Source organism: Gracilinanus agilis, chromosome 2 (genome assembly GCF_016433145.1).
Source record: "Gracilinanus agilis isolate LMUSP501 chromosome 2, AgileGrace, whole genome shotgun sequence".
Taxonomy (NCBI): Eukaryota; Metazoa; Chordata; class Mammalia; order Didelphimorphia; family Didelphidae; genus Gracilinanus; species Gracilinanus agilis.
In genome coordinates, this window is record NC_058131.1 from 607,958,215 (window position 1) to 607,973,643 (window position 15,429).

General features: G+C 36.8%; 1 protein-coding gene across 1 annotated transcript in view; it reads right to left on the reverse strand.

Annotated features, from left to right (window-relative positions):
• The window catches only part of ADAMTSL3 (ADAMTS like 3), a 616,185-nt gene that overhangs the window by 112,550 nt on the left and 488,206 nt on the right, over positions 1-15,429 (reverse strand). The window contains exon 15 of the mRNA XM_044660156.1: positions 1,497-1,626. Coding sequence (XP_044516091.1) covers positions 1,497-1,626 — 130 coding nt within the window. The remainder of the gene's footprint in view (positions 1-1,496; positions 1,627-15,429) is intronic.

Sequence of the window (15,429 nt, forward strand, 5' to 3'; positions counted from 1 at the left end):
TGTGCTTAAGAAGCTTCAGTGTTTCCCAACTGCCTCTAAGATTAAGTACAAACTTGTTTTCAACATAAAGCTCTTCACAATCTAATTCTAGTCTACCTTTTCTGGATAATTGCACATTGCTCTCTAAGCTTCAGATTAACTTCAGTATCTCTTGGGTAGTAAGAGAGTGGTATTTATATATTATTTTAAACTCACAGAATGCTTTATATTATTATCTCTTAATTCTCATAGCCCTGTGAGGCTATGTGTTATTATTCTTCCCATTTTAAAGAAGAGGGATCTGAGGCTGAGAGGTTAAGTGACTTGCTCAAGGATACACAGCTAGCAAGTATCTGAGGCAGGATTCAAACTCAAGTCCTCCTGTCTCTAAACCAGACACTGTATCCACTATGCCATTTGTGATCCAGTATTAGAGTGTCAGATATTGAGGATTGAATGAGAAATACAGGACTGAACGAGAAAGGAAGGAAAAATGTATCCCCTCATCTTCAAGGGAGGTAGCAGAAATGGTCAGACTCTCACTGGATTTATTTAAAAGTATTAGGGAGTCCCTTCTTCCCTGCAGGATAAGTGCCATCAGAAGGAACATTGATAAAAGGCTATAAATGAGGCTGCATCTCTTCAACATATCTAAATGGAGGTATTTTCTAAGCTTTTCCTAGTTCTGTTATGGAAAGAGAATTCTTGGATGTGCATAAGGTTCCTGAGAAATCAGGGACTAAGTAATTGGGGACAATAATTTTATAATGAAATGGAGTGAAGGGAGACTTCCTACCTTTTCTTTTTGCCCAACTCTCCCCATGATTCATGTTCCCTAACTCACGAAGGCAGGTTACCCTTCAAATTAAGCTTAGACAGAAGGCATGATGGTAGGGCAGAAGAAAGGTCCCTCATCCAAAGAAATGCTTCCCCTATCCATCTGTTTAGTGATGCCTAAAATTCCTCTAGTAGCAGAGAAAGCCATTTACTGCACAGAGATAAGAAGTTTACAATGGAAGAGTCAGTAAAGGTATGGATGAGTTCCAAAATAAAACACTACAATATTAAAGTTTTCCTTTTTTTAAAAAAAATAAGGATATGAGATTAGAGAACAAGAAAGTACAGGGAGCCCTAAAATGGATACGCACTTCACTGGCTTTATAATTTTATCTGAGATCTGATCTGTTTTTACTTCTATCTGTTATAGGGATAAACAGAAAGCAGGTAAAAAAAAGTTCTTTGTGTTTTCTGTGGCTCCATGAATGCAGGATAAAAAACTGATCTTGTATATTCATCATAACTGTCGATCAGTTCTAGGTGCCAAGAAAGCCAGCAGGAAGCATAAGATTCTTATCTAGAGAGCAAGAGTCAGCCTGGTTTGACTGTATCCTGGCTTTTGTATGCAGGCACCCAAACCCCAGCCCCATTATTTCTGCTTTCAGAAGCTCGAGTGCCATGATAGCAAAAAATGAAGGCCCAGGCATACAAGTCCAAGAAGTCCCAGTTCCTAAGCATACCTTGGAGGGCACGGATCAGTGTTGCAACCCTGAGTCATTGGAGGGGGTCGATGGGCCTTGTCACACAGTGTGTCATTGACGGCTTGGTGGGTCTGTATGTGTAGACATCGAGCTATGGCTTCTCGTTTGCCTAGTTTTAAAAAAAACCAAAATCATAAATGAGATTAAAAAAATGTGACGTGAAAAAAAAAACAAAATTAGACAGGAGATTGAAAACTAAATTCATTGTAAAGGATAAAGTCTCATCAGTTAACAAACCTAACAGAACAGTATGAAGATATTTCTGCCTCTATTGGTAGTGGAAAATTTTCAGTAAAAGATAACATTTATTAAGTGCCTACTAAGTGTTAGGCTTTGGGGAATACTAAAAAGAATACATTGTCTTTGTCATCAAAGAGCTCACCAACTAAAAAGGGGCTTCCAATTGGGAGTTCTGTGAATTTACTTTTAAAATTTGTTAATGATATTTTAATTAATTGCCTTACTTCCTAATCCTATTTATTTTATACATTTAACATAGTTTTCTGAGAAACGGTTTATGTAATATACCATATTTCCAAAGAGATCCATAACAAAAATAAGTTAAGAACTTCTGATCTAGAATGAGTTGGTATAACATATATGCAAATAACTATAAAATCATAATGAATATGTCTAATGAATGAGATGAGTATAAGTGCAATGTTAGATCTAAGGAAGGAAAGAAAATTTCCAAGTGGAAGTAACAATAAAGGTGTAATAGAGAAAGTGGCATGAGAGCTAGGTCATACTTGTGCAGGCGGTGGTTGGGAAAACAATATTCCTTGTTCATGGAACAGGGAATATAAATACTATGAAATGGAAAAATGCAAAACATACTGCATTAATACATTTAAATTTAAATTATGCCTCATTAAATTTAATTATAAATTACATAGTATCAAATTTTTAATTATTATTTGGCATTTCACTCCATTAGCTTCTCTTGACTTAAATATGAACTTCTACAACCATACTTTTCCTTTGAGGGGGGGAAAAAACTGAATGATTGGAATTTAAACCCTGACCTAAAAAAAGTAAATTATAGTCTAAAGACAAAATAAAATAGTCATTCCCAGATATAATAACTATATTTTGATTGGCAAAAAAGCTATAGAAATATTAAACTTCTGCATTCTACTTATTAAACAGTAAAATCTATATTGTTTCAGGTAACCAGCAACATGTAGAGCTGTCTACTGGATCTATGTTTGCTTGGTATACACTAGGTTCTTTGATGATATATAAAAGAAATAGAAGTGAGTATATATTTATCATTCAAAAACAGAATATTGGTTAAATAAGGAGTTAAAAGACACAAAAGCATTTTTAAATTCAAAAACATTGTTGAATGTCTACTATGTTTAAGATGTTAATATAAACTAGGTAAATTAAGGGCACAGAAATATTTACATAATAAATAGGAGGATAAGGCAATGAAGAGAGACCTAAAGACTAGAGAAATTTCATCAGAGAAGTCCAAATAAGGTCCTAATCTCAACCTCTATTCAAGCTTGGGTCCATCTGACTATCTATTGCCTGTTGATTGTGAGTATATGGCTGCATGCCATAATGAAGATAGTTTAATGTGGATAGTTTAGTTATAGGATCATAAATCTAATGAGAGATAGAAATGAAGGAATCTTCTAATCCAAGCCCTTTATTTTTACAGATACGGGAAGTTAAGCATTTCAAATATGGCGTTATTCATCCACTTTGTTTTCAGTATAGAGATGTTACCTCTCTCTTCTCTCTCTCTCTCTCTCTCTCTCTCTCTCTCTCTCTCTCTCTCTCTCTTCTCTCTGTCTCTCTCTGTCTCTCTCTCTCTCTCTCTCTCTCTCTCTCTCTCTCTCTCTCTCTCTTCCCCCCATATCGCTCTCTCTCTCTCTCCCCATCTCTTAATTTTAATTTGTTAAATTAGCTCACACACTGATTACATCAGATTTACACAAATAGAGCTTCATGAATTACAAATTTGAGTCAAATGTTGACCCAACTCAGAGTCAACCCTGGGGTCCACCATCATGGAGAAGTGAGCTAGTTTTCCAGTTGGGAGAAAATATAAGTAAGGCTTATAAACAAAAAATTAACACTTATGCTATCTCTTTTGAATGCACATAGATCTCATTTAGACTATCCTGTAGTATTAGAGATCAACTCAAATGGCATGACATTCCTTGTAAATGGAAGTAGCTGAAAAATTTTATCAATGTGATCCAGTGATTTATCAGAACATCCTCTAGGAAAGTGGCAAACATCTATGGTGAATATTTGTATTTCTCATTCTGTGATGCTTCACTTGATGTTTATACCCATAGGATTATTGGAAAGTTATTTTGATGACTATCAAAGAATTTTGTATAATCTTAACACATCAAGAAGAGAAACCTAGTTGCAAGAGAGGATTTAAGGATATGAATTGTTCCACAAGTGAAATTAGTTTCTGTAATGAACACCAGTTCCCAGAATCTCAGATTCTTTACATTTCTCCAGTCAACTATTTGAATGTGAAGACCGTTGTTCAATCATTTTCAATCATGACTGACTCTCCATGTTACCATTTGGGGTTTTCTTGGCAAAGATACTGAAGTGATTTGTCATTTCTTTCTCCAGATGGGGATGGGGAAACCGAGGAAAATGGGATTAAGTGTCTTGCTCAGGGTCACATAAGTAGTAAGTATCTAAGACCAGATTTGAACTTTGGATGGTACCTCACATTACAGTCACCACTTTATTCTTAAGATACTTTTCATCAGTGTTAGAACTGTAATTTGGAGTCCTAGAAATGACAATTGTAACCTAGATGGCCCTGGGTCCATGTTTGGAGACGTCTTCATGTCCATGATATGTGTTTGTTCTCACTCAGATTTTCATTTGGCCATTAGATTCCAGCTCATTGGAGCAATTAATTGACACAGTGGATACAGAGCCAGTCCTGGAGTCAGAAAGACCTGAGTTTAAATCGGACTCCAAATGCTTATTAGCTATGGGACTCAGGGCAAGTCACAAAGCCTCTATTTGCCTTGGCTGCTTCTTCTGTGAAATGGGGATAATAATAGCACTTACCTCTAACAATTACTGTGAGTAAAAAATGAGAAAATATTTGTAATGCATTTTCCAAACCTTAAAGAATTATATAAATGGTGATTACTGATATTTTGGCTCTCTTTGTGGGGTGTTCAATTTATCTCCTGTAAGCAACTGAATCTTTTCAGGAGGATAATACATATCAAAAGAACATATGAGATAATTCATATCTGAGACCATTTAGTAAGGGAAAAAGTTTATTGCATATGCAATCTAGACTCCTTCACAGGATCATTGATTTAAACCTTGGGAACAAGGCTGCTCAGAACAACTGGGCATATGAAATATTGGGACAAATGCTCTGCTGCTTAACAGATTATAGACCCAAATGTGGTGATTTGGTATCTTCATTCTCTCCTTACACTCTCTCATGGAAAACTAAAACCTTTCCCTTTGAACATGGGAAACTCTTTTTTTGTTTTAGACATTTATTTTGTCTATAAACGGTGTTAACCACAGGCGTTTGCTACTCTTGGTGTACTTATTAGAAATGCAGGTGGGAGGAAGCAACTGAAGGAGATACATCCCCAGAGGAAAGAGAAAGAACTACATTGAAATGTTTTGCCAGAATCACTGTCTTTGACTAGGGGATTGTCACTAATAAAAAGAAAAAGAATTTTTAAATTCTTTGATACTACCTCCTAGAGTCAAGAAGGAGAGTTTATACCAGGAAGGACATTTGGACAGGGTGAGGGGCAAATGGGTGTATTTGAATAGTTGATTATCCCACCATTCTCACTGCTAAAAGTTGGTAATAGTAACATCTATAATCTATTCTATTCTTTTTCACCATCTCCTTTGGAAATATATTGAAAGACTGATCTCAAGTGCCTTTTAAATTGTTTCCTTGAGCATTAATTTATTTTGTGTGCTTTTCATGCAGTTCACCTGCACTTTTCATTTTCATCTTCACATTTGTTCATTTAAACATCCACATATAGCAATCACATACCAAGGAAGTAGAGATCAAATGTGATCCACATACAATTTACTGCTGATGAGAGCATATACACACATAGACAGACACACATATATGTTCCATTTCATGTCTATTTATTCTTCTCCCTTGGTGGTCATCTATGAGTGCTTTCAATATAATCTGAGTCAGGTGATTCTTGGGTTCTTATCTGCTTTTCATAGTTTCTGGTCATTTATCTCTTTAATGTTTTACAAATCATTTTATACTCTAAAGTGATATTTCTATTGGCTTTCATGCCTCTCTGCTTGTCATGGAGATTTAGAAGTATTTACTGAGGGGGCTCCTGGGGTCTTATGACCTCTTTGATGTGAAGGTTATTTTCTGTCTAAATTGTTCCAGAATGTGTTGTTCAGTCATTTCAGTTGTGTCTGACTCTTCATAATTCCATTTGGAGTTTTCTTGGCAAAGATACTAGAGTGGTTTCCATTTCCTTCTCCAGTTAATTTTTGGGGATGAAGAATGGAGGGAAACAGGGTTAAATGACTTGCCCAGGGTCACCCAGCTAATAAGCATCTGAAGCCAGATTTAAACTCACAAAGACGAGTCTTCATGACTCCAGGCCCAGCTTTCTCTACATAGTTGTTTATCTACATGGATATAGAAATGTTATGCATACACATACAATGTGGCACCTCGCTGCTCCCCATATTCTAAAAATAGTGCCAGTTAAAATATTTACTTTGGTATGTTTCTCATTTTTCAGAGTAAACAACTTGTAGAAATGGGTTGAGTTGGAGTCACTGAAATTACACACAATGCCTTCTCATCTTTATCTTTTAATTTCATGTTTACCGTTTCTAACTATGTCTGACTACATAGCAATAAGAAAACTATTCCCATGTGATGCATAACTAGCAAAACCCTGTCAAGATAAAGTCAATTTCATTTTTTGTGGCATTATTCAGTTCTCTCTCCACTTCTGGCACCTGGAGACTCTCTCTTTGAAGAAAGTATTTGTGATCTACAGATGTGAGGCTTCTGAGCAGTCCAGAAACCTTTGGCCTCTTTCAATCTTTGATCAGGAGCCATATTTTCCAACAGTCTTCCAGCATCCTCCCTTGTGTCCATCTTCACACTGAAGTCACTATGTATCAAGGTAAATACTGACTTGATTTAGAGGATCTTATTGAGTTGTAGAAATAGATTTTCCCTACAGATATATCCTCTGTAATAGATGTTGGCATATATACTGTAATTACCATAACTATGGTCCTTAACATAGTAAGCAATGCAAAGTGAAATGATCAAGTTTCCCATGAAATGAAGCTTTTCATAGTCCTTGGCTGCACATAATGAAGGTAACGACAAATTTCTTCATTAGCTTCTCTTGAGAGAATCTATGACCAACTTTCTATTTGGCTACAACTTTATGACTCTTGGTTTTCTTTGTAGTAAAATGATTAATAGACATATGGTTCAAGTTTTCAGATCATGTATCAATTCAATAACATTAGATAAAGATTCACAATTTGAGAATCAATGGCTAATTATATATTTGTGGACAGTGAAAAATAGTGTGATTTTTAGTACCCTATTCTCCTTTTCCCAATACTTTGCTATCACTGTGGAAGAAGAAAGAGTCTGCATAGGACAATGGGTCATTTTCCATATTAATCCGTTTCAGGTGACTTTCGCCAAACAATTCATTACCTTGTAGTCAACTTGCTGATGGCGAGTCTCTCTGTATATATCTACATTGTGATTTGAACAATAAACTCAGCCTATTGTTGGGTCTGGGTATTCTCAGTCTTTCCAATCTTCCAGAACTTATTTTGTGCTGTATTAAGCTGAGAATCCAGAGTTACTTCCATGAAACACCAAAGAACTTTTTAAAAATTTCATCTTTTGTTTTTCTAGTGTTAATTTTAACATAACCTCTTTCCTCCCCGGAAAGCTATCCCTTAGAACAAGATTAAAAGGTAAAGTGTAGTGAAAACTGACCAAAACATGGCAAAAGTCTGATGTTATAATGTAGTGTTCCATGTTATAAAATGTAGTATAATATAATGTAGTAGGCTCTCTTCTGGAAAGGATAGTGGATGAGTCTTCTGAGAATCATTTTTCTGCACTTTTTCCTGAGTTACATCCCATACTGAATCCCTGACCTTTTCATCTCTTTGAAGAGTAGGCATCTCAAACTCAACACGGCCAAAACAGGGCTCATCACTTCTCCCAAAACTACCCTTCGTTTGAGGTTCTCTATTTCTTTTGAGGATACCACCCTTTTTGGACATTAGATTCAAAAACCTTTAAGTCATTGTCCACTCTTCCCTTTTCCTCAAACTACATATCCAATCCATTGCTACATGCTGCCAATTTTATCTTTACTTCTTTCTCATTAACCCTTTATCTCTCCACTCACATGATTACCACCCTCATTTCAGCCCTCTTCACCTTTCTTTTGGAGTATTGCTTTAACTTCCTAATCTATTTCCACCTTCAGTCCTTACCCTTTCTGATCCATCCTCTGAACTGCTGCCAATTGGACATTCTTTTTGTTGTTGTTGGTTTTTAAACCCTCACCTTCTATATTAATATAAATGCTAATCTGGAAGAACAGCAAGAGACAGGCAATCAAGTTTAAGTGACTTGCCCAGGGTCACACAGCTAGGATGTATCTGAGGCCAAATTTGAACCCAGGTCCTTCTAATGCCAGGCCAGGCATTCTATCCACAGTGCCATCTAGCTGCCAACTGAACATTCTTAAAGTGAAGGTCTTCAGTTAGAAGCAGATTAGAACAGGTTCTACAAGCCAGATGGAAGAATTTGTGCTTTACATTAAAGATTAAGAGGAAGCCACTGGAGTTTGATTGGCTATCTGACATTAACAACTTCAGTGGCTCCCTCTTACCTTTAATACAAGGTACAAACTCTCCCATCTGATATTTTCTAATCTGATTTTAGTCTATCTTTGAGGACAATTGTATGTAATTCTCCTTCGGTCACTCTATATTTTAGACAAACGTTGCTTCCCAAATGTGATATTCTATCTTCTATCCCTCTCTGTAAAACATGAGCTCTCTCATGCCTTGAATGTATTCCTTTCTTAACTTTGCCTCACAGAATTCCTAACTTCCTTTAGAGTTTAGTTCACGTGTGAATTCCTACAGGAGATTCTTCCCAATTTGCTAGAATGCTCCACTTCAGAAACTACTATCTCTACCTATATCTATACATGTGGACATATGTATGTGTTTATATTCATTGATATAAAAATATAGGTATAGAGACATACCTGTTATCCATTGATAACTGTATAATACATATATATATATAATCTACATATTGCATATGTATATTATATGTGTGTATTTATCTGGGTACACGTTGTTTATTTCCCAGTGGACAAGTTCCTCAAAAGCAAGAAGAGGTTTATTTTTTTTTTGTATGAAGTACTTTATTACCTTCCATAGTGGTTGGCACATAGTAGGAGACTGAGAAATGCTTGTGGAATGAATGAATTGAATAAATGAAAAGGATAGAAATTGCAAACATGGGAATTACACCAAAATTGTTGGAAACTGTTGGGCAAAACTCTGAAGAGTAAGAAGATATTTTGAAACATAAAAATATATTCAATTTCACATGAAAGAGTCAAGATTCCTTTTAATGATGTGGTGCATTTTAAAATAAACACTCGTTATGTTTCAACCTAGCAGTTTTCCAATGAAGTAATGGTTAGAAAAGGTAGAAAAAGTATATACTGTATACATAATATTTGTTTACAAAGACCAACTCTTTCCTCTGACTTTTCTCTAATGTCCCTGTTGCCTTCATTAGCGTGTTATGTGCTTAATGATAGCAATACATAGTGCTAAATTTAAGATGAGTCAATTATGAACCTTTAACAAAAACTGATTTACCTGATACACAGAATAAATATTGTCACAACACACTAACTGTGTTCCTGCTTTCAAATGAAAACTTTCCCCTAATGACCTACAAAGGCTTTCCCCCTTCTAGCCAGTTGCATTAATTTTCTCATGCAAAAGTTAATATGTATATATGCATATATTCACATTTATATTTGCACCATGCACATAAACATATTAATGTACAGTTTGGTTTGCTACTAAAATTCCTTGGAAAATACAACTAAACTTTACCCATCTAGAAGTCTTGAGAATTAATATTCTGTCCAGTCAAGGTCTCTGGCCAGCTAAACATTAAACAAGAAAATTTAACTACTTCGGATAGATAATTTTAAAAATAGTATTATATGTTTTCCTGACTCTTTATACAGACTTTTGTTGTTATTGTTCAGTCATGTCTGACTCTTTGTGCCCCCCATTTGGGATTTTCTTGGCAGAGATACTGGAATGGTTATCATTTTCTTTTTCAGTTCATTTTACTGATGAAGAAACCGAGTCAATCAGGGTTAAGGGACTTGCCCAGAGTCATAAAACTAATAAAGAGGGTAAATTATTTGAATAAAGTTATAGAGGTTGCATAGCCAGAATTTGAACCCTGGCTTTCTGACCAAAAATTCCTCTATACTCTCCTATACAGGAATATTTGTCTTTATTCTTTTCTGAGTTTTGCATGTCCTCCTTTGCTGGGATGCCAGCTGTAACATCTCACCATTTGTCAGTGGTTCTGATGATAGTAACTCTTCTCTTCCCTTCTAATTAGCTATTTCAGATCTTCTGTGGAGCTAATCAAGCTTGGTAGAATTATGTATAAAGTAGGAGCAAACAGACTGAGCAGTTTAATTTCAGTTTGTGGTTCTCCTATGCTCAATTTTCTTCCTCAGAGACCTTGATTACTTCTTAGTTCTTGGCTGAATTAGCTCTATAGAGTACTGGTATTTACGCCCATGTCTCTTTTCCCTAAGGAAACCTTAGAATACACTTCACCATTGCCCCTTCATGGAGCCTAAAGTCCACATTTTATCACTGCTTCTGTCTCAGGAAATCAGCCGGCTCAAGACAGTCCCTAGTGTTTCCTTCAAGCCAACAGATATAGACATTCAGAAAATACTCAACCAGAGCATTTTCATTTCTCTTTTATCCACTAAAGATCAGAGGACAATCTGGCCCAAGGGAATAGACTAACTGGCCCAGACCCCAGGAAAAACACATTCAGGAAAACACATCCAGACAGTTGTGGGCAAAAGGTCCATCCAGGGCCAAGGCTCTGAATGATTCTCAAGTCTAATGGAACATTTATACAGTATTATTATATGCCAAGCACTGTAAACACTTTACAAATATTATCTCATTTGTTCCTCACAACCATCCTGGGAAGTAGGTGTTATTATTATCCCCATTTTACAGGTTAGGAAATTGAAGCAGACAGAGGTTAAGTGGCTTGCCCACAATCCCAGATATAGTAAGTATCTGAGGCTAGATTTGAACTCAGGTCTTTACATAGCTGCCTTTAAAAATTAGAAAATAACTCTCTGCAAATGAATATTAAAGGATACGCGATCTGTATTAACACTGCTACAGAGTTCTGGATGGACCAACTTTTTAAGGCACCTTTAAAATAGCGGTGAGAAAAAAAAATTGTTTTAAGTTTCAGTACCATAGAAAGCAGTTCCCAAGGAGCTTCTTTTTCATTGTTTTTGCAGTGGGCAGGATGAGTCTCCTCTGCAATTACATAATGGGCAGAATGACTTCCTCTGTTTTTATTTCCTTTTCACTTTTCCTGCCTTGCCCCAACACTTCTGCTCTCCAAAGGTTTTGCCTAGCAGCTCTCCTGAGGATCTAGCCTAGCACATGGGTCTGCTTGGGATTTTATTGGACCTCTCTTTCTAGCCATGACACTTTTTCATTTCATCATATTCTAAAATATTACTCTGTATCTATCTTGTTATCTCCCCCATTAGATTATGAGCTCTTTCAGGTGAGGGACTGTGATTTTGACTTTCTTTATATCCGCAGTGATTAACGTGATGCCTGGAAAAGAGTCAGAACTTAATAAATATTTACTAACTGAGTTAAAGATCATGACATTTGGATATATATATATATACACACATACACACATATGTATATTTATTTATTTATATTTATATATAAAATTCCTTTAACCCTGAACAGTTAAAAACCTTTGATTGTGGTTGGCTAAACAACTTCTGTAGACTACTAGCACAACCACACTTTTTGGACAGAGAAAATGGTCTCTCAGGTTGACAATGTTAAAATCAGCAATCTACAATGGGCAGGTAAGCTCAAGAATCTTGGCAACGGGGGTGTCCCCTGCCTCCTTCCCTACCAATCTTGCTTTTAACCCAGTGCCTTCAACCATTATCTATGGAAGCAACTACACTGAAGTTGGGGGCAGCCATCCTTAGCATGTGCAGACCAACTCAGAGCCAAAGAATAGGGAAGTGATTCTAACTGAAGCAATAAGGTATCCCGAGGAAGAAGAAAGAGATGACAGGTGTCAGAAGAGTTAAGCCATTTCCATCACCTTGACCGATGCACCTTCCTTCATATCCCCACAGAGACAGGACCCTGAGCCCAAGACCCCTGGGAATAGCAGAGGAAGGGAAGAGAAGGAAGGGAAAGGAATGGGTATTTATATAGTCCCACCTAAGGTTTTAGAAACATCTCATTTGATCCTCACAATAAATCTATGAGGTAGGTGCTATTATTTGCTTTATTATTAAGGAAACTGAGGCAAATAGAGGTTAAGTGACTTTTTCAGGGTCACTAGTAAATGTTTGAGGTCAGATTTGGATTTGAGTCTTCCTGACTCCAGGACCAGGACTCATTGAGGCTGCCTCTGGAAGGGGATAGTGGTATTCCCCAGACCACCAACCCTGCTTACAGCCTAGCCTTTGCTGCATCATGGGTCCATCTTCCTTGCCATCATCAACACCAAGTACTGAACAATTGTCATGGGCAGGTAGGTAAACCCAAGAGCCAGGGGCATGGTAGTAATCTCCACACACACTCCCATTCCCCCTCATTGATTCTGCTTTCATCCAAGCCCCCATTGTCATCACCTTGGGAAGCAAGACTTGTGGAGATGCCACTTAGCAACTATTTCTGCTAACTGCTGAAGCCTCACCATCTCAGCAGCTGGAAACAGTAAAGAAAGTTCTTGCCACCGGGGTTCTTGGTGCTATCAAATGGGTCAGTGTTAGGAATGGAAATGGTTCTATCAATGGAAATGATATTAAAGAAAAGATTAGAATTTGCTTCACCACTGTTCCCTAAAGTAAAGACCATGGGCCATTTCTGTCTGACTTACAGTTGGAATCCCTTTGTATGTTTTTTCTCCATTTCAGTCCATGAGGGCAAGGACTTTCTCTGTTTTTCTAATGGTATCCCTAGCATTTAGCACAGTGCTGCGCACATGTTTTTGTTCAGTTGTTTCAGTCATGTCTGACACTTCATAACTCCATATGAGGTTTTCTTGGCAAATATACTAGAGTGGTTTGCCATTTCTTCGTCTAGTTCATGCTACAGATGAGAAAAATGAGGCAAAAAGAGTTAAATGACTTGTCCAGGGTCATTCCACTAGTGAGTGAAATGCAGGTATTTCTATTTCTCTGCCTGGCTCTCTATCCACTGACCCACCTAGCTGCATCCATAGTAGGCTCTTAATAAATTCTTTTTCATCCATTTATTAACTCATGAATATTCCTTCCTTTGTGCTCAGAAATGGTATTAGAACTGAAAGTGTCCTTAGCCTCCATCTAATTCAACCCACTCATTTTAGAAATGAGGGAAATGGAGCTCAGAGGAATTTACTCAATATCACATAATAAGTGACAGAGCCAGAATCTGAAGGAAGGTCTCCTGATTTTAAGTCTGGGGATCATTCCCTGGTGCCATCTTTCCTTCCTACTTTTAATCATCTCAATGAACAATTAAGTATTATTATTATTTTTATTTTTCTTTAAAGTGACCAGACATGTACAATACCTGCACATACAGGATCTTCAAATTTAGAGGTACAAAGGATGTAAGAGATCTAGTCTGGCCCTCATTTCATAGGATAAAAGACCTAATTTTTAAGAAATAAAGTTAAAGTCATTCAGGTAATAAAGTAACAAATTTAGAGATTTAGAGCCATATTTTCTGACTTGAAACCAAATATTCCTTCCATAAAACCATACTGCCTACTATTCTCATCTTTACATTAATATTGCTCATTGCCTCCTGCCCAAAACGTGAAAGGCTGGATTAAATATCAATGTAGGCATAGGCACACTTGCCCTCTGTCCTGCCCATTACTGCAGGTGTACTACTTTGAATGTGTGTATTAATTCTACGCCTTTCCCTGGGAAGCCTCTATGAGACCCTTATAATTTTTTGGACTGTCTCACTACAAGCAAAAAAAAATGCAATAATATCTGGGATCCTTCAAAATCAGGCTGCAATCTGTCTTTCGTCTGACATCTGAACTAATCATGTTGTTATAAACATATTAAATATCTTCACAGGTAACATGCTTAACAGTCAGACAGGATGTATCACATCCTGGATTCCAGAATTCTCATTAGCATCAGTAGCTCCCATAATCCAAGTGGTTTATTTCTGGAAGCTTCTGTGGTAAAATTGTTTTGACTAGATCTACAAAGGACTAAGAGGTGTGTGTGTGTGTGTGTGTGTGTGTGTGTGTGTGTGTGTGTGTGAGCTTTGGCTAACAAAAGCAATGCACTACTGCTCTACTATTTGCCTAGATATTCTCTAAAATATCAGTCATTGAACTAAATATAGGCCATATTTAAATAGTATTTCATAATTTGAAAAACACTTGCTTTACAACAACTATGAATAATCCAAGACTTATTATTCTCATTTTGTAAATAAACTCAGGTACACCAAGATTCCAGAGCAGTGTTCCACCAGACTTCTTAGGGAAGAAGGGAATGAGTAAGAGTCATAAGTAGATATCCCTTCTTTCTCCACATGGACCCAATGATATTTACAAGTTTGGTAGCAATTAAAATGCAAAGAGGATCTGCAAGGGTGAATGATATCTCATTCAGCTTTTTCTACAACTGAAAGATAAAATGAATAGCTGGAAGCTGAATAAAAATAGAATTCCATCTATAATTTTATAGGTACAATAAAAAATAAGCTTGGGATCTTTTCTTAAATTCCAGGGCCTTGATTTCTGAATTTAAAAAAAAGGCACAATATAAAAACTTGAAATTTTATATATTGCTTCTTCTACTTGCTATATGTGTGAGCCTTGCTAAGTCACCTGGACTTTGGGGGTCTTAGTTTTCTCATCTGTAAAATGAGGACATTACTAAATGATTAAAGTTCTTTCTAGCTCTAAATCTAATTATCCCAATATATTAAGATGTTATCTAAAATAAGAGGAGGCCATTTTTTTCATTAATTTATCCTACCAAGAAGAGTACTCATGAATGGTGGGCACCTTATTAGGTGACATATAGGATACAAAGGAAAGAATGAAGTACTCTTCTCCTTAAAAGAGCTGACAATATGGAAGAGATGAAGAGACATCTGCAAACATGGATAATCAAAAGGAGCTCCACATAAGTGTTCCAGATAAAGAGCTATAGGAATGCAAAGGAAAGAAGGATCACAGGGTCAGGTCTCTCTCCTTCCTTAGGAATCTATAATCTACCTGGCATCAAGCATCCACAACGCACAGAGCTCTGCTCCTAATGTACTGTAGAAATCCCCACACTCAACCAGAAGATGGAAAAGACTGTTCTTGATAAGTTTCAGGAGAAGGAAGAAGTTTCCTATGGAAAAGCTGGTCCTGGAAGAATGTGGCAGCCCCTAATGAGAAAGAATGTGGAATGGTCAGGGACTTAGAGGTCTCAGTAAGGAAATGGCTACAAGATGACTTGGGCCAAGGCAGTCTTGGAGAAGGGGGTAATGGAGTAGTTTCTACAAGTATGCCCTAGCC